The sequence below is a fragment of the Polistes canadensis genome, unplaced genomic scaffold (assembly GCF_001313835.1).
Source record: "Polistes canadensis isolate GaletaPanama2010 unplaced genomic scaffold, ASM131383v1 scaffold_3, whole genome shotgun sequence".
Classification (NCBI taxonomy): domain Eukaryota; kingdom Metazoa; phylum Arthropoda; class Insecta; order Hymenoptera; family Vespidae; genus Polistes; species Polistes canadensis.
The window spans coordinates 683911-702863 of NW_014569550.1; the positions used below are offsets into that span (position 1 = coordinate 683911).

The 18953-nt window shown below is 30.7% G+C and overlaps 3 protein-coding genes across 4 annotated transcripts; 1 reads left to right on the forward strand and 2 right to left on the reverse strand.

Moving 5' to 3' along the window:
* Positions 1-715: 715 nt before the first annotated feature.
* LOC106786509 (ankyrin repeat domain-containing protein 12) lies at positions 716-13969 on the forward strand. Its single transcript, XM_014747980.1, has 9 exons — positions 716-1763; positions 2469-2675; positions 7209-7628; positions 10259-10389; positions 10574-11077; positions 11568-12094; positions 12265-12805; positions 12931-13386; positions 13583-13969. The coding sequence occupies exons 1-9, from the start codon at positions 1640-1642 to the stop codon at positions 13760-13762; spliced, it is 3090 nt and encodes a 1029-aa protein (XP_014603466.1). The 5' UTR covers positions 716-1639; the 3' UTR covers positions 13763-13969.
* A 255-nt stretch (positions 13970-14224) lies between these two features.
* Positions 14225-15519, reverse strand: LOC106786535 (transmembrane protein 70 homolog, mitochondrial). Its single transcript, XM_014748029.1, has 3 exons — positions 15100-15519; positions 14562-14891; positions 14225-14460 (listed from the first exon to the last, which is right to left on the reverse strand). The coding sequence occupies exons 1-3, from the start codon at positions 15208-15210 to the stop codon at positions 14230-14232; spliced, it is 672 nt and encodes a 223-aa protein (XP_014603515.1). The 5' UTR covers positions 15211-15519; the 3' UTR covers positions 14225-14229.
* Positions 15520-15742: 223 nt separating this feature from the next.
* LOC106786526 (cell cycle checkpoint protein RAD17) lies at positions 15743-18731 on the reverse strand. Of its 2 annotated transcripts, none has more exons than XM_014748006.1 (9): positions 18261-18731; positions 17506-17893; positions 17276-17432; positions 17030-17155; positions 16776-16954; positions 16595-16684; positions 16323-16513; positions 16127-16245; positions 15743-15941 (listed from the first exon to the last, which is right to left on the reverse strand). In XM_014748006.1, the coding sequence occupies exons 1-9, from the start codon at positions 18309-18311 to the stop codon at positions 15827-15829; spliced, it is 1416 nt and encodes a 471-aa protein (XP_014603492.1). In that variant the 5' UTR covers positions 18312-18731; the 3' UTR covers positions 15743-15826. The 2 variants fall into 2 exon arrangements, with proteins under 2 accessions (XP_014603492.1, XP_014603501.1); XM_014748015.1 differs by lacking the exon at positions 18261-18731 and adding an exon at positions 17982-18030.
* Between the last annotated feature and the right edge of the window lie 222 nt (positions 18732-18953).

Genomic DNA, 18953 nt, shown 5'->3' on the forward strand with positions numbered 1-18953 from the left:
TTAGATGCAATTAACGAATGCGTTCTTATATATATTATTATAATAATAATAATCATTATTATTATTACCATTCGTAATTACATTGTAATATCGTTACAATAAAAACACGAGTCACATAAACGACTTAAAAGTAAGGAAGATACTGTGCAAGTGCATGTGAAATAAAAAAAAGATAAGGAACAAGTAAATGGAAAGATTAAAAAAAAAGCTATATAAATTTGATTAGTTACCTTTGCCATTTTACAGAAAAAGTTAAAGAAGATATGAAAATAATATTTATAGCAACCTAATATGGCCTATTATTTATTATATGAATAATAATCGGTGTACGATATATTCTTTACAAAGTTTCTCGTTAAATTGGAATAAAATTATCTTAATTTTTCATAACGGTTTTATTTCTATATTCGTTATAATAATCATCTTTCTCAAAATGATAACAACATTAAAAAATATATAAAACTTATTTCCATTAATTAAAATTAATTTAATATTCTTACCTTATTAATATTCTGATTATCTTTTATTTAATCATTTTCTATAAATAAAAAATCACTCAAATATAACTGTACGACATAAAAATATAATTTTATTTGACAAATATACTATTCATAAAGCATTCTCATTTGTGCACATTACGGAGATTTAAAATTTCCGCCATTGCGATTTGCACTGTGATCAGTCGTACCAACCGAAGAAATGAAAAACGTATCGTTGTTGTTGCGTCATATTATGTTCTGTAGCTCGAGTTGCAAAAGTGCGTTGGAAAGAGGGGTGGGGTTAAGGGGGTTCACAGGATTCGATTGTACATACTCACATCGTATCGCTGAAGAACATAGTAGTTAAGAAATAAGTAGGAGTGCGAGTAGCGCGTAAAAAGTGATCGGAATAATTGGTAAGGCGCGATCGAGTTTGGCGCGGTAAGTGTTCGGAGCGTATCGCGTGACCGTTGATCGGACGTATCAGTGCGCGCGCGGCGCCTCAAAATGGCGTGAGGTGATCGTGTGCTTCTAGGTTATATTCGCTCGTGGCGGGCCACGACCGCGAGCACAACAGAACGCGAAGAAGACGAACGAAAGAGGAGGAAGGAGGAGGAGAAGAAAGAGGAGGAAGAAGAAGAAGAGAAGGAGTAGGAGTTAAAAAAGGAAAGAAAAAGAAAGATTTAAGAGAGGAAAAAAAGAAAAAGAAGGAATTGCAAGAACGAGAAGAACGACAAGGTCGAGGAGAGTGGTGGTTGGTAAAAGTTAGGGGCGACAACAATCACGGCGTCAGCGAAACGACTTAAAAGGAAAAGGACAAAAACGGCGACGGTGACGGCGACGGCGAGGGCGCCGACACCGATTACGGCAACGTCAACAGAAACGAGCGCGAACAAAACAATAACAACGACTACGACTACGACGACGACGCCGACGACGCCGACGCCGACGGCGACGTCGACGTCAACGTCAACAATAAAAAGAAGGAAAAGGACGACGAGGAAAACGGTGACAGTAGTAACAGTGACATTAATCAGAAAGGAAACAACAAGGAGAACGAAAACGACAAGGGCTAAAATACGTGGGGCACCTTATTATTTGTCTCCTTTCGTTAATAATTACGACGAGGAATCCACGTGCGTTATTTTGCCGAGAGTTATATGAGTTATGAGGACGGAATGCCCGCAGGCGGTAACGGTCGTTTCCGCGGTTACCCTGCGCGGATGTCCGAGCGACAACAACTCGCGCTTCTTCTGCAAATGACCTCCCAGGAAATGGTATCAGGTGAGTTACGTTTAGAATATTATTTTATAAGCAATATAATATAGACATTTTTTATTATTTATATCTCGCAATTTACGTTACGGAAGCAAACCAACGGATTCCGTTCCATACGCCTAGTTCCTAACAGCTTTTACGATTAAATATTTCAGTTCTACATCAAATTATCTTATCCCCATATATATTATCTACCTTCGTCTCGGAAAGAATCGTTCCATTCGCATTCTGGATCGCGCATAGGTCAAAAGATCTACGTGACCCATGTGACAGGTCGCAGAAAATTGGCGCGGAAGCGCGCCAAATGGCGCCGCGTGCGTGCGCACGCCCACGTATATTACATCTCTCTCACTCTCTCGCTTTTAACCATTGGAATTTCTGCGGCCGGGATCCGTTCCAAAAACGTTCTTACTTGCCTTCTCCTTCTTCGCGCGACTTACAAAACGTTCATCAAAATTGCACTGACCTATTTTCTCCGATCTTTTACTGCTTATTTCAATTAATTTTCAAAAATAATCAATGACTTATAATCTTTTTTACTTAGCAATTTTTCTTTTGTTTTTTTTTTTCAAATATAATTTGCGCGCGAATTCTACTTTCTTTTCAAATTGCCATTGACATTTTCTTACAGAAATTCGATGAAATTCAATAAAAAAAAATTGTTAATATAATAAAATGAAGATCACGTTGATAAATGTATTTTATTTTCAGGTGGTAATCGTTCAGAAAATACAACAGGACCAAATAATACGAATAGTTCGAGATCATCATCGTTGCAACAACAGCGAGGTTCCAAAGGTCGATGGACCAATAAAAATGGAGAATCGTCTGTTCAATCGTCGATTGGCCGTAAGGAAGATTTCCGCGTGCGGCCAGTACTCGTAAATGGTTACGATCTTAATGCGAAGGAAGCAAGCGGTAAGTTATAATCACATTTATTTCTTTTTTTTTTGTACAATTTCTGTAATTTGAAGAAGTGCTCAAGGTACTAAAAGGGCCAATTTCAATATATATAAATAAATATCCATATGTATGCGTATACAGATAAACCTACATATATATCATATATTAAGTTGACCAATAAGTCCGTGCGATTGTTGCCGTATTATTTATTTACAAATTATATATAAATATATATATTCTAAAAATAATTTAAAAAAATTTAAATATACATACTGAGATAAAAGTAGCTTTCCTCAGATTTTGCACAAGATTTGAATCAGTTACAAAAGTTGATAGAACGGTCATTCTGGAATTTGGACATCAACCTTCGGTTGTGTTCTGCCATATGTAAATCAGTAATTAAACGGTCTATTTTCTAAGTAAATAACTGTAAAAATTCGTACGCGCGCGCGGTTTAATTTATTAATAATTATATATAATAATTTAGAATTGTTTCTCCTAAATAATTTCAACATTCTAAAATATATATTGATAAATATTTTTTAAATAAATAACACCGCAGACAATCGTACAGAATTATTGGCCAATCAAATATATAGTCTTCTATGTCGAATAAGACGTATGTCGTATATGTGTCGGGCAGTATTATACTCGGTTATGGCGTTGGCAGCGGTAGCAACGGTGGCCGCATACAACTCTCCTACAAATCAATACTCGAGGTAGGGCCCCCCACGACTCTTCTTCCTTTTCTGTCTATCTATCTATCTATGTACTACAGACATACCTATAATAGGTATATATTACATATATACTAACGACACGAATATGTACCAATGATTTCCTCTTTTCTACGAACACCCGAAAAACTCTTCTGCAAAAATCAGCCAATACTTCATATAAATGCAATATATTTTTTTTACCATCGTTAATAATTAAAGCATATTTGTTGTTCAAGAGTAATTTATAAATAAAAATATTTGCATTGCAACAAAATAATTATCAAAACGAGGAAGTATAATTGTACAATATTTTCATCAATATTTCGTTCTTTAATTTTGAATTGCATTTAAAATTTAGGTTATGTTTTCGCTATTTTTATGTCATTTTCTATTTAATGTTTCATTATTTACGTGTTCATTATAGAAATGATTCATCGTAGCAAACCGACTGAAATGAATCACGCATGAATGTGTTCACTTTAATTGACCACATAGTACTTGGGATAGATATTGGTATATAGTAATAGAAAGCGTTACACACGTGTATCTGTGTGTATCGTTTTCTATAATTGAAATAGTAAACTATCATTTGAGCCTTAACCATTAGAATATATACAGAGTGATCCGAAAATTCCTGAATTTATAATTTTACAATCTGATAAAAAAAGTAACTTAAAAAGTCTTGAAAATTCAGTAAATAATTTTAAAAATTACCTTGGAACTTTTTCGGTTCACCCTGCATAAAGATTTATTGTATAATCTTAAATGATATATCGAGTAACGGTAGATATTTTCTAATAAGCGCAGGTTTCTAATTTAGTTTCCAACATATCCGTGAAGTTAGTTGAGAATTCGCATTTAAAGGTGAACGTTTCATATACTCGTACACTTAATACGTACGATCTGCTTGAAGACCTCATTAGAAATATTTCGAAAGAATTTTTATATTTTTTTTAATTATTCTGTTTTTGCTTCTATAATTTATTACATTGAATTTATGATTTTTTACATGGAACATAATTTTAACTTTGCGGATGCTATCTTTTATTTTTTAAATTGAAATAAATTGTTGGTTCATTACTGCAGCGTTATATTCAGAAAGAGAATATTAAATATAACATTAATACGAATATGCGAGGTGTTTAATGGCAAGGTATATTTTATAACAAATTAAAACAAATTAATTTCAGTTTAAAAGAATTTTTTAAGCAACGTTGAAAAACAAAAGACTGAGCTGTTATTGGGCGCTGTCTGCGCATTTTAAAGTGAATAGACTATTGCGTTATATAAAAAAATTCATAAATGTAGGTATTTTGTTCTTTCAACGGATTTGAATTTTTAAATCAAATTCATATAGTGTCTGCTATCTTTGTTTGCATTCGTAGAAAATAAAAAGATCAATGGGGGTACATAGAACATAGAACATTGTTCGATTCAATTCAATGATAGTACCATGCACCGAGGTAAATGCACCGATAAAAGTTCTATGCAAACTTTTCAATACATGTATTAGTATGTATGAATGCACATATAGATAACTAGGATTATTTCTATGATAGCAATAGGGAATAAGTGATATTGACAATTAATTAATCTTTTCTCAGACTTTTTAGGTTAAAGTTTTGTCGCTTATTCTTAAACTACGAAGTTAGCTTTTAATAATTAACCAACAAAAATTTAAAAAACAAAAAGAGTAATTGTTTTGTAATATAACTTAAAAATTATTGATCTATTCTACATTTTATATTTGTTCTTTTTTCGGGATAAAAGGGAAATACAAAATTGATTTTTATTACATTTTAAATATTTTTATGTTGAATGAACATGGCGAATAATTATTTAGTGTTTCTATGAATCAAAGATTAATAATAAAAACAAAATAGTCGAAGTACCGCTTACGCTGTTCTATCCTCTTTAAAAGGCCAGTGCTGTGTGCTACGCGTGCTTTTTACCTGTGTGTAAATATCTGTTTCACCTTTTTCCTCTCTTCATTATAAGCGAATAATACTATTCTTTAAAAATCAATTTTATGCGATATTACATATCGAATCTCTTCTTACGATTTGTAATCAATCCTATCGAATATCGATCGTAATTTTTTTCTTCGTATGAAAAATAATACTACGAGTTGAGGATATTTTTATTTCTATGAAAAATGCTTCATAAACTCGAATCAATACTATATAAATGAATTTATTGAATAAATTTTTCAAATGTTTCTCTTAAAATGATAAAAACAAAGTTGATTAAATAGTATTACAATCGAAGTTCGAGAATAAAGTGAATCTATCGAAATTTTACATAATTTTACTAGTATAGATATCGAGTTCTAAATAATATACAATTATTATTATACACAGAATTAAGAAACATGATTAATACGAAGATAAAAATATTTCATAATTCATTCATTCGCATGACCAAACCCATGCTGCTTAATACCAATTAATATAGTAAGTTCGTTACAATGTAAAAATAAGAGATATTGACAGTATTCCATTTATGTACATATTTGATTGATAAAATGCATTTAAAATGCAATTCACGCTAAGAAATCCTTAAAACGTCGAGTTAAGGACAAAGATAGAAGAGACACGTTTGGAACACAAATACGGAAATGTCGAAGTGCGCAAACTCGCGGGATCAGCCTATCGCGATTAAAAAGGGGGTAGTGGGGGTTGCATTTTGGTTTGAAGATAAGGGGGGTATAAGTAGACGGGCTAGAGGATGGGGGGGTAAAGCGAGCCAATCATCAGTAGGGCGATACAACATGGCCACCAGTTTGTGTAGGGCTGTGCTTGGGTGAACGTCGAGCACGTCGTGTAAACGGTTTTCTTCGTTTGTACGTCAGATGTCGCAACGTGTGCATTAACTCGCTCGAACGACCAACGAAGATAATTGCGGCGTGACGATTTTTCTCTCGTTCGCGAAACAAGGATACAAATTATTTTTCTTAATAAGTAGTAATAGAGAAGAATAACTAACAAATTATTTATAAAAACAAAAATAAATATATACTAATCGAGAACGAAATTCGATAATTTCGAGAAAAAGCGATTAAAAAAATGGGAAAAAAGTCGATAAATAATATAAAAATAAAATTAATTAGAATTGTCAAAGACATGCAAGAAGAATGATGATGATCATCCATTTGGATGAAATCGAAAGGAATCGAAATTTCTTTAAGATTTGGCGTATATTCGATATTCGCCGGCTGTGTGGTGGCTCCTCGCTTCCGGAACATCGGAACAAAGAGAAAGAAGAACAAGGAAGAAGAATTGATTATTAGCCAAAACGAAGTGCGAACAACTACAGCAGCGTATAATCGACTAGCCGGAAATTTGCGTTGAGATACGAGTTAAATATTTCCTTCTTCAAGGTTATTATATCCTCACGAACATACATATGTCGATACGGTACTACATATTTTCCTTCCAGCATTCCTTCCATAACTCGTTTCGATCATGTTACCTTTATGGAAACATTTTTATGAGGAAAAAAAGTTAGTCGTCTTCGAGAACCTCAGTGCACAAGTCATTTTAACTAAATCATGACCATACTTTGTTCCTGTCTAGAAGACATAAAATATTTTAAGATTACGATGCATTTTCCCGATTTGACATTTCTTTTCTACTGTGTCAAAAGTCTCATTTTATTTATCCAGTTGCGTTTTAATAGAAAAAAAAACAATAGAATAAAAGTATCGTTACTGTTTTGATTCTAGACGATACGTATATGTACACGTAGATCTTAATAATTCAATTTTCTGATAAATAAATTTATTAATATTTTTATATATGACATTTCATTATTGTTTTCGCGTTGACAGACATTTCAGTTGCAAACTCGCCTAACGACACGTCGACGACAAGTGCAAGTACAAATACAACAACAACTACTACAACCACTACTTCTGATAGTCCAAATTGTTCTCCTCAAATTGAGAACTCGGATGCTACGTCGGTTATAACAACGGTCGTCTCGACTACTACAGCGGCGACGACGACAACGACGACATCATTATCATCAACAACAACAATAACAACAACATCATCATCATCGAACGAACAGAAAACAGAGCAACAATCTTCCTCATCGATTTATCAACAGCAACATTACAATCATCACTCACAATATCAACACCAACAGCAGCAACGCACGACAGGAAGTGCGTCAGTCGCTGCACCGCACGTCGCCGAAGACAGTGGAGCCCCCTGTGAAATGCGGAGGACACCACCACAAAATAAAGGTAAATTATGCATTTGCTATTGTTATAAATAATATCTTTTATTTATAATCTTACAATTTATTTCTCTACCCCCTAAAAAACGAATATATTTCTAGTAATCTCGACAAAATTAAAATCAAGTTTGTTTATCTCAAAAATCCGCAAATAAATATGTCAAGCTTTTATTTCTTCCAAAAATCTGCAACAGATGCATCTGATTTGGAAACGTGCCGCATTTGAAAGTAAACAAAAGTTAATAGTAGAATTGAACACCTGATGTTTTCTATTTTTCGTTTAGCTTATGTCCCTTGGGTACAATACAAAAGAAACCAATCAAGAACAATCTAAGGTTTCACATACGATCATCGATTGAAATGAATTAAAATCGAAAAATGTGAGGATTTCAAATAGTCTTCATGTTAAGAATACAACAAATAATGTAACCCAAAATCCACAGGATTTTGTCTAACGTACTCTACACAGTAAACTTTTCTTATCTCGCATCAACAATTCTATCGATATTCATAAGAAAGTTTAACTAACAAAGTTAGTTAGTATGCATAACAGAATATTTGACCCATTCTCCTAATTGAGTTTAGAAAGTTCACGTGTAGCATCTTATCAATGTTGTCGAAAATGCAAATTGTTTGGAAGCATGGTAGTATTAGCGAATAAACGTTGCGTTGGAATGCAGCACGTGGTTTCGATGCAAAGTCAACATAGTCGTGTCTTATTTGACAAGAGCAAGCAAGTAAGCAAGGTTTTGGCTTTAGTCATCATCGAAACGGGCTAGCGGGGCATGGTGGTAAAGTGGAGGATACTCGAGTGCGTAGAGAAAGAGAGAATAGGTTTGTGAAGAGGATGGAAAAGAGAGAATGGTTGTAGAAGTGGGGTTGAGGAGGAGGGGGTAACCGTGAGAGAATGCGTTCGAGGTGGTAAAGTGGAAGGGATAAACGGGATAAGGTCGGAAGCATGCTGTGACTGGCAAGATATGTATGGTTAGGTAGGTATTATATATATATATATCCGTTTGGATGACGCGCGCACGTGTGTATGTGTGCGTGCTAAGCGGCTCGGCAAGACTCGGAACAGAACGGCACGGTGCGACTCGTTCACGTTCATGCTTAGGCTTCTTTGGGTGCACTTGCGCGTTCATCGACACTCAGCGACGAGGGTGATCGCACCTTCGTGAGGGTGAAAAATTATATCAGATCAAATCGTGTAAGTTATCGATCATTTAGCATCGAGTTTATTTTTCATTTACATCTTTGTTTTTTTTTTTTTAATTAATTTTGACAATATTTCCATCTTGATCGTAAGGAGAAGACGATGATTTTGATGATGAAAAAACTGTTATTTATATTATGCCGCTAATTTCATGTCAAAACCGAGAATTGTAATGAATCGCTGTCGTATTATAATATCGTGTCGAAGATATCCGAGAAAGGAACACGAACACGAAGATGGTCGATCGTGCGTCACCCACGTGATATGTTTCTCTTTGCAAGAGAGACAACGACAACTACTACGACGACTACTACATCGCGAAATTCTTATTCTTATTCTTCTTCTACTTCTTATTCTTAGTCGCTGTAGTGTCGTTCGTGAACTCGTCGAGTAAATCAATCTAACGTTGTTGAGTTACCTAGTTTAGGAACTTAAGTAAGTCGATACTATTTCCTATCTTGCGATAATATTCTTTTAAAGTTATAATGATGATTATCATCGTCATTATCATATATTATTATTATTACTATTTCGGTGCATTTGTTTTCACGTTTACACTGCACAATGTCGGTTTCTTTGTCTCTTTTCCGATCTTTGTTTTCAAAATATTTTACTTCTGTTCGTTTTCTTTTTTTTTTTTTTTTTTTTTTTTTTTTTTTAATAAAATAAAAAGACAGGGTATTATTCGATGATGATAATCATTTTGATCGATGACGATAATGATGTTTTGGGTACGCGTGTTGTTGTTTATAATGGAAATGCTCGATCGGTAAACCCTATAATAATAAATAGAATCAATAATATTTGCGAATATGTTTTATCACAAGTAAAAAATATAATTTATTTCTCTATAGATTTAGAAATATTTCTCTTCGGGAAATACGAACGAGAGAATTCATTGACCAACGACGCGCGATGTATTTTCGGACATTATATGTAAAAGCATCAATCTACTTTTTGGCACGATTTCGTTCGGTTCAGGGAACGATGAGATCATAAAAAAAAATAAAATCAGATAAAATAGATATGACGTATGTTAATACATTGTTAAAAAGAAAACAATAATAATTCTAATAATAACAATTAAAAAAATTAATTTTCCCAACAACTTGATTTTGATATTAATTTTTGTTTAAAATTAAAGATTCTAATACTAATTATTTGAGAGCGTTGTTGTAAATAATACTTTTAATTGGATGTAAATTTTGATTAATTTGCATATTGAAATGTAGGTTAAAAGGTAACAAAGTAATGAAATATATTTCTGTTAAATACGTTCGTAGATAAATGATGAAGAAAATGTCACTGATAATAGTCAGTTGTAAATTACTTTCACGTTTTATTGGTTTTAATGGATATTTGTTTTCTGTTATCTAGTTGTTCTTCTCTCTAAGAATAAACTAATAAAAGATGTATATTTACAGTCGATAGATCGGGAACCGGGCAGTCTGGAAGCTCGCCGAGGGTGACGCTCCGGCTCAACCAGGTACGAGGAGCGAGGGATGAGAAAAAAGGGGGTACTTCAAACTCCCGCCAGGGTGCTATGAACGCACAGGTAAATAAATTTCAATTCTGTTTAATTTAAAATTTATTGTGTAAAAAATAGAGGAAGAGGGTCTATCTGTTTAATTTAGTTGTTAAAAAATTGTTTCTTACTATTTTTTTAATAGAATAAATTATAGGCAATCAACATTGAAGAATTGTAAATAGATATATTAATTATTGTATATTATTATCAGAGTCAGGGACAAATGGAATCGTCATCGAAGATGCCATTGAGTGGTTCATCGTCTATCACAAATGTTTCTGGATCGAATGGATCCGGTAATGCAACATCTTCCACGGACAACAGCGATGTTTACGAGTTTAAAAGTTCGAAAGAACCAACCCCTGTAAGAGGCACGAGTTCTTCGCCAAATCCCAATCCTGAAAAGGATAAAGAAAATGGGAAAAATTTATCAGGCCAGATTGGTCAAAACAATAGTAACAATGCAACAACAAACAGTAGTTCGACGACTACAACTAACGATTCCAATACTGCTTCCTCGACCTCTGATGATACTGCATCGACGATTACATCACCCAGCGCGAAGCGGGCTTATGACGGTGATCATACCGAAGATCAAGACGAAGAAATTAAGAAAAAGAAACGCAAAGAAATGGAAAATGTAAAGGACGGTGCTAAAAATACACCAACTGGAAGACAAAGTACTGGTAGAAATGCCACTAATACAGGAGATAAGGTAATTATCTTAATTCTTTTTTTTGTTTTCTATCATCACGATAATACAGGATGAACCAAACGTTCTAAGCTGATTTTCCAGTCGTGATACATCGGTTCAAGAAACCACAGATTTAAATTCGTTAAGATCAATGTGTTGGGAGATCATGTATATATTAAATAGGATTGATTGGCGATGATCTTCGGAATGACTACCTCATCTCGCTTCTATGAACATTTATAATCTTTCAATCCTAACGCAAGATCGCTATCTAAGGTTGTACCAATCATACCGAAAATTAAATACGAGATTTTTCACTAAAATATTATTACAAGTCATATGCTGCTGGTAGACGTGATTTTAAGTAGAATGCATAAGATCTTAAAAATGTTGGAAGAATAATTGATTTTGAACATTGCTTAAAAACTTTTAGCCCACCTTGTATTATTCAAATCCTAAGATTTATTAAATACTTTTATGATATGCAATTGTTATCATTTGCTTTGTACAGTGTACGAAATCTGGAAAGCAAAATTCCAATACTGTATCTGGAAAAAATAATCAAAATACGGTCTCTAATATTGCGGATAGAAAAAGTCCAAGTACAGCATCGATGGCGAGCAGTCCAAAACCTTCCAATACTCCTGTTGGTTCAACAACAAATGTGAAAACAGCAACACCTGTATTACCTGAATCCGATGGAGAAGATGATCGTTCTAAGAGTTCTGATTCTGGTTCGGCTCCTAAAGTTCCACCTTTGAAAATAGTTATACCACAGAGTACTACGTCTGAACAAGAACAGGGTAATAGAAATGGAAAGAACACATCTAACAGAAGTCATCAGTTGCCTTATGTCGTTCCTAGTTCTAATAGTAATGACTCTACGGATAAAGATCAAAATCAATCTGCTAGTGGTACAACTAGTCCTACTGAAAATGGAAGTGGAACCAAGGTTGATGATAAAAAAGACTTTACAGGTACCCTACACTCGGAAGAAAGGTCGACCCATCATCAAAGAGTTCTCAGAAGTTCGCATAGGTAAATTATATAGTAGTAATCTAATTAATAAGAATTAATTGTAATTTTTTTGATTGCAGAAGATAAACTTTATTAATTTGTTTTTTAATTTCTTATAATTATTTTTTATTTATTTTGCAGATTTTATTTTATAGACGCCATCATTATCGATTACTATCTTATGTTTATAGAACTGGTAATGGTAACAATGGTTCTACGGCATCAAAAGAAGTGTCAGGATCTAATGCTGGTAATGGCAACTACTCAAACTCATCACCTTTACCTGTACCTACAGCCGATCGGTCTAACAATTCTTCACCGCAACAAAGGCATCATTCTCCTCCTCCTGAAAACACCAATTCTGAGTCTAATAAACCCACTTCTGCCGAATCATCTAATAGCGGGACTGTAAATAAAACAAGCACAGCTACAGAGAAGGCAGAAAAAAATACTGAATCCACAGGAAAAAATCAAAAAGATACAGGAGCAGAAAGTACTGAAAATAATACTGCATCAACTTCATCTACCAATTCTAATACCAATGCTTCATCTGCTCCTGTCGAATTACATCCTAGAAAAAGGAAAATGAAACCTAATAAGGAAGCGCAACAAGCTGCTGCCGTCGCTGCAGCTAATGAAGCAGCAGAAGCTAATAATGCAGGACCAGAAGTACATCCACATGATCAACCTATTACTAATTGTTTCCAATTATACCTGAATATTAGAAAACAGGTAAGAGTTGGAGAATGATTACGTATATTGTTTTTATTATTTATTTGGCTAAAAATTTGGTATATAAAATTGTGATGAGTTTTATTTGTTTGTTGAATTGACAACAAAAACAATGTATTTTTCAGATTGAAAGAAGAAGAAAAGGCCTATTTCCAGTTCAACCAAAACCTCCGCAAGGTTTTAAAGATTATTTGATGAATCGTTGTACATATGTATTAGCTGGAAATGTGAACAATGAACCAAATGTTAATCCACCAGTTAGTTTGCAAAGTCTTATGAAAGATTTGTATATAGAACAAGAAAAAGAGAGATATCGGCTTAGAATGCAACACGTCGTAGAGAAAGAAAAATTAGTGTTATCAGTTGAACAAGAAATCCTTCGAGTCCATGGTAGAGCAGCCAGAGCTCTTGCCAATCAATCACTTCCATTCTCAGTTTGCACCATTCTTAAAGACGAAGAAGTTTATAACGTTATTACGCCAGAACAAGAAGAAAAAGATAGAAATGCACGTAGTAGATACAACGGGAGACTATTTTTAAGCTGGCTACAAGACGTCGATGATAAATGGGAAAAGATAAAGGTACCTGAACTTTGTTTGCTTTGATATATTTAAGTACATATGAATTTTGTTACAATTCAAGTTAAAATAAAATATTCTTCTGTGCTTAATACTGATGTGTGATCGTCATAATTTTGCGTATCAATTTTTAAGAGCACAATACATGTATGTTAATTTAACTATTTTCCAGAATGAACGCATTTCTTTTCTGTTGTAGGAAGTAATGTTGTTAAGACATCATACTGAAGCAGATTCCTTACATGCCATTCAAAAAATGGACTGGGAGTGGAAATTGAAAGAAGTAGGACTGTGCGAGTTTAAAGCAACACCTCAAATAGAAGATATTCATGTACCAATGGTACATGTTTCGGATGACTTTGATTTATTACCTGCTTAGTATACACCGACTGAACAATTATTATATTTTATGATTCAATTCTATATTTTTAAATTAACTTTAAGAATTTTGTTCTTCTGCACATTTTTATTTTTAAATTCACTATTGGTTCAGTATATTATAAATAGATTCGAAGTTCTTACAATTAAGTATGTGAAATAACCCTGGAAAATATTCAAAATTTGTGACGACGTTTATTTTTTTTTTTTTTTATTTTTTTTTTTTTTTTTTATTTTATTTTATCTTCTCATTATATTAAACTATAATGAAAAATGAAACAACATTTACCATATCAAAAAGCAAAAATGATATTTAATTTCGACATGTATTGGTTTGTAAATATTGAGCTATGTATCATAAATAAATAATAGTGTATAGAATTTAAAAAAAAAAGAAAAAAATGTGTATAATAAAGACGGATGTTTTGAGATATTTAATTATATATATATATACACATATATATACATTTATCTTTTATTATCAGTCTTTTCAGATAAATTCTCTTCCATAGTTGTATTATTTAAATTAGTATTACTTAACTTATAATCTATCGGTTTATCGAATCCCATTATTCTATAATAATGATCGGCATCATTGAAAAATTGATCATTAAATAATACCGATTTTCCTTTAATAAGGCACGTTGTAAATATACCAGTAATGTTTGGTACTACAACGTCATCTGGTGTAAATTCAATCTGCAATATATGTAAATATTATTTATAACTTGCTCGCACAAAGTATCTTGCTTTAAATTTATATACATTGTATAAAGAATAATAGAAAATATTTTTAATACTTTATTTTCACGAAGAAATATGGTGTAAGTTGTGGCAACATATTTGTCTCTTTTAGGATCATAATAAATAACTGTTACATAATTCCTTGTTATTAGATGAAAAAGCAATGTCGTACAAATTGAAGTGAATCCCAAAAAGATAGATCCTGCGATACCTGCTATACTGTCTACTATAATAGCCTTATTAATGATATATGGTTGTATCGCAAGTGCACACACTGATGATCCTAAAGAAAATATTTTCACATTACGTACTCGATTGTTTAGATTTCCTCGATAGATTTCTATAGGTTGTTCTTCAGAGATTGTTTGATCATTATGAATAACTCTCTATAAAAAATATATAATCATTAATATATATATATATGGATAGATATATTTGTCGAAAATAAAATATTACAAGTTAAATACTAGTCATTCGTTAAGAGATAAAAGCTATTTAAATAAATATATTAAATTACTTTACTTATTTATGTACAAAATTGTAGAGAAAAAGTTGAAACATTTAAATACATCATTTCCTAATTTGCATTCTAACCTTAAAATTCCTATTGTGGTTCATACGAAGATAACTGCATCCTAAATGTTTAGTCTCTTGAAGATAAATTTGACATTTATGTCGTAAATTAGTTCGTAATATTAATGACATTTTTACGATAATTTATATTATAACACAATTTGTATTTTATAAGCGAAAGACACGCTCAGATACTTAGCACATCTTAATGTACTATATACAACTTGTGAATTATTATTTATTAGAAAGAATAATTATATATAATTTTTATACACAATTGAAAGTATAATTTTTTCTTTCGATAATTATACTTATTTACAAAGAATCAATTATTTTATTTTAAAAGAGAGTTTAAATTTCTGTACTTGTTTTGGGTTGTTACACGACATGTATTTCATATATTTGATCGACCTGCCACTTGATGAAAATAAATTGAACTACAAAATTTTTAACACATTTCTAGATATATATATATATAAATACATAAGTGAATTAAATATTTATATATAAATACTGAAAACATTTTTGTTATTCTTGTATTATTTATAAATATTAAATTAATTAGAATATATATAAGTTATAAAATATAATTTTTATGAATAGTAAGGAATATATAAAAGGAACAAACTATTATGTAATTAAAACAAATTCTAACATATGATTTAAATTATACAAGAAATACAAAAATAAAAAATATTATATTTAAACGTATTCCCACACACAAATTTCAGGTATTTGATACAATATTTTAATCACTTATTTCATCCATTTCAACATCAGACGTAATCGTTGTATTTTTGTTTTTATCTTTATCAATTAGTGACTTGTACCATTCATTTTCTACATTGTTTAAAGAATTTCCTCTGAAAAATATTTATATAAGTATATTGTGTATATATATATATATATATATATATANACGTTGGTTTTTTTTTACGAGATTTCAAGGTCAATTTAGATTTTTTTTTTTCAACGGAATTATATATATATAAAGAAGATATAATGTATATAAATTTATTTATTTATTTAAAGTAAATAATATACTAACGCAAGATTTTTGTCAAACTGTGGTTTGCGTATTGGGTTCCATCCACTTACAGGTGATTCATTAGCTACCATTATACCACGTATGCAAAAAGATAAACTAAGTTTACTCAAATTTAAATCCTAAAAAAATAATACTAAATAATTATATATATTATTTTCTTAATATAATAGCATAATCATAAGTAAATAAAACGTACACGCCATTCTGAATTCAGAACATCTCCCAAACTTAAAACGTTAGCACTTATATCTGATTCCTCAATCAATCCAATAGTATTCATATAATTTTCATGAAGAAAATATAGGAATGTAGTTGTTTGTGATTGAAAATATTCAGCTATTTCATCAGGATTATGAACAAATTTCCATGAATTTTCCTCTTGTATCCCTAAAATTTGGTAGTTTAATATTATGACGGCATTATTATATTTCTAATATTTTTGCTAATTTATATTATTACTCCCCTTACTTTTAGGATTAATAACTCTACCAATTCCATGTAATAATCCTAAACTCTCACTACGATTAGTGCATTCATTTTTCACCAGTTCTTTCGATACTATAATAAAAAATATATTCTCTTACATGAATTTAATTAATTTATTTATGATTTTGAAATTATTAAATATTTTAACATAAATTATATTTACCTTTAAGTGAAATAAATACGATATTCAATAAAGCATTGCGAGCATCACCAATACTGTTAGATAAAATTTCATCAATATGTTCTTGAGTTATGTGTAACATACTTGCAGCTTCAGAATTTAATATTGGCGATACTCTTTTCAACATATTTTTCATAGCTACTTGTGTAACAGGATTAATACTGCATTTAACAATAAACAAATTAATATGGGTTGAAATATTAATTAATAAATAAATAAATTGAAGAGACGTTTACCTGATGAAATTGATATCAAATTTTTCTCTTATATGCGGCACGAATAGAGTGTGTAATAACTTAGAATTTCCTTCTGTATCTGTGCAGATAAATACTATAGGATCTCTTCCTAACTCAAAGTATCTTCTGAAATCATTATATTCATATATTTAGAAACTAATCAAATGAAATTATATGATGATAAGATGATTTAAGATATAAAAAATTGTAATTAATATAAATACAAAACAGATAGTAAAGGCTTACTCTAACATCGAATGAAAACTTTCTTTATTTTCGTAGTATATGTTAGGAAAATCCTTAACTAATAAAAGTCGTTTAGAACAATTGGTTAATACTGAATTATATCGAGTAGCTCTCACCATGAAGTCCACAAATTTATTGCTCTGTGTCATTATCCTATCTAATTAACACATCAATATTTATAGGATCACATAATATTAAATTCAATTTGTATTTTATTAAATAAATCTTACTGTTCTCATCCATTAACTGATCTATTGAATTAATCCATTCCGTAACTTCAAAACCATATTCTTTAGCTAATAATTTGATAGAAATGGTTTTTCCACAACCCGATGGACCAGAAATAACTAATACAGTTGGTTTTCTTCTATTCGCTTTGTTTTCCAACCAGTTTAAAATTTCTTGTTTCTTTTGTCTGCTAATAACCAATTCAGTTTGTGTTTTTGGTTCGCAATTAGATAATAATGTTGATATGTTACAAATATTTTTTCTTTTTGAAGGAATATTATGAAGAATTTCTATATGATCATTAGATCTTTGAGAATAATTCCCTTTCCTCAAAGATTTGTTATTTGTAGTGTCACAATCAAATGATGGTACTAGCCAGCTATTATTTATCTTTTAAAAAAAATAATATTTATGTAATTAATATGCTGTAAATCTTTTGATAAATATTTGTTATAAATATATGTTAAAGATTATTCACCTTTTTATTACTCATGTCAAAAAACATTAATTTTTCATAAAATATATAATTATTATATTTTATACAACAATTATTTATATTTAATGATTAATTAACAGTATTATATACAATTGTGTATTTTTGTAGAATTTGTATAAAACACTTTATTTAGTAAAACAATTTTAGACAAATTACAAAGATAGAGTAACATAACTTGGAAATATTTGTTTTGGTAATCCAAAAGTTAGGTTAAGGTACACATAGTTATATATATATAGAAACTAACCTTAATATACTTACATTAGTAATTACTAAAGTGTATTTTTTTTTGTCTTTATAACTGTATAACATAAAACTTATTATATCAAAAGGAAGGAACGAATATATAATCTGTATTATTAATAATATTATTCTATTGTGTTTATAAATCAATTACATAAATAAGTCATATTTTTCGTTTTAAGAAGCTATACAATTGTATTAAAAACATTATGTAATAGACTCTACATCATTGTATCATATTAATTATTAAATTATTATAAATATGTACTTTTTATAAAGTGTAATAAACACATTAAATTGATCAAGATTGATAATAACATTTGTTCTGTTGTTTAAATTATTTAAGGATTAAACTAATTTTATAAAAGATTACAAAATGATTTCCTTTGCAATTAAATCACATATGTATATATATATTTGAACTACTAATTAAACATGCAATATTTCTTTAGTTACAAAAATGAAATAAATTTGTTTCCCACAAAAATAAAAATTTTGTAGTTAAGAACAAGAACATATATATATATAACATATATAGAATTTGATTACCATAAATTAAAAATTACAATTCATAAATTAACATCGTTTAAACGGTAACACCTTTTAATGAACTATTGCAAAGAAACTGTAATTGTGTTTGTATGTGCGTGTAACATATGAAGAAACATGGAATATATAGAAAATTATTTATAAATGTGCAATTTAATATTT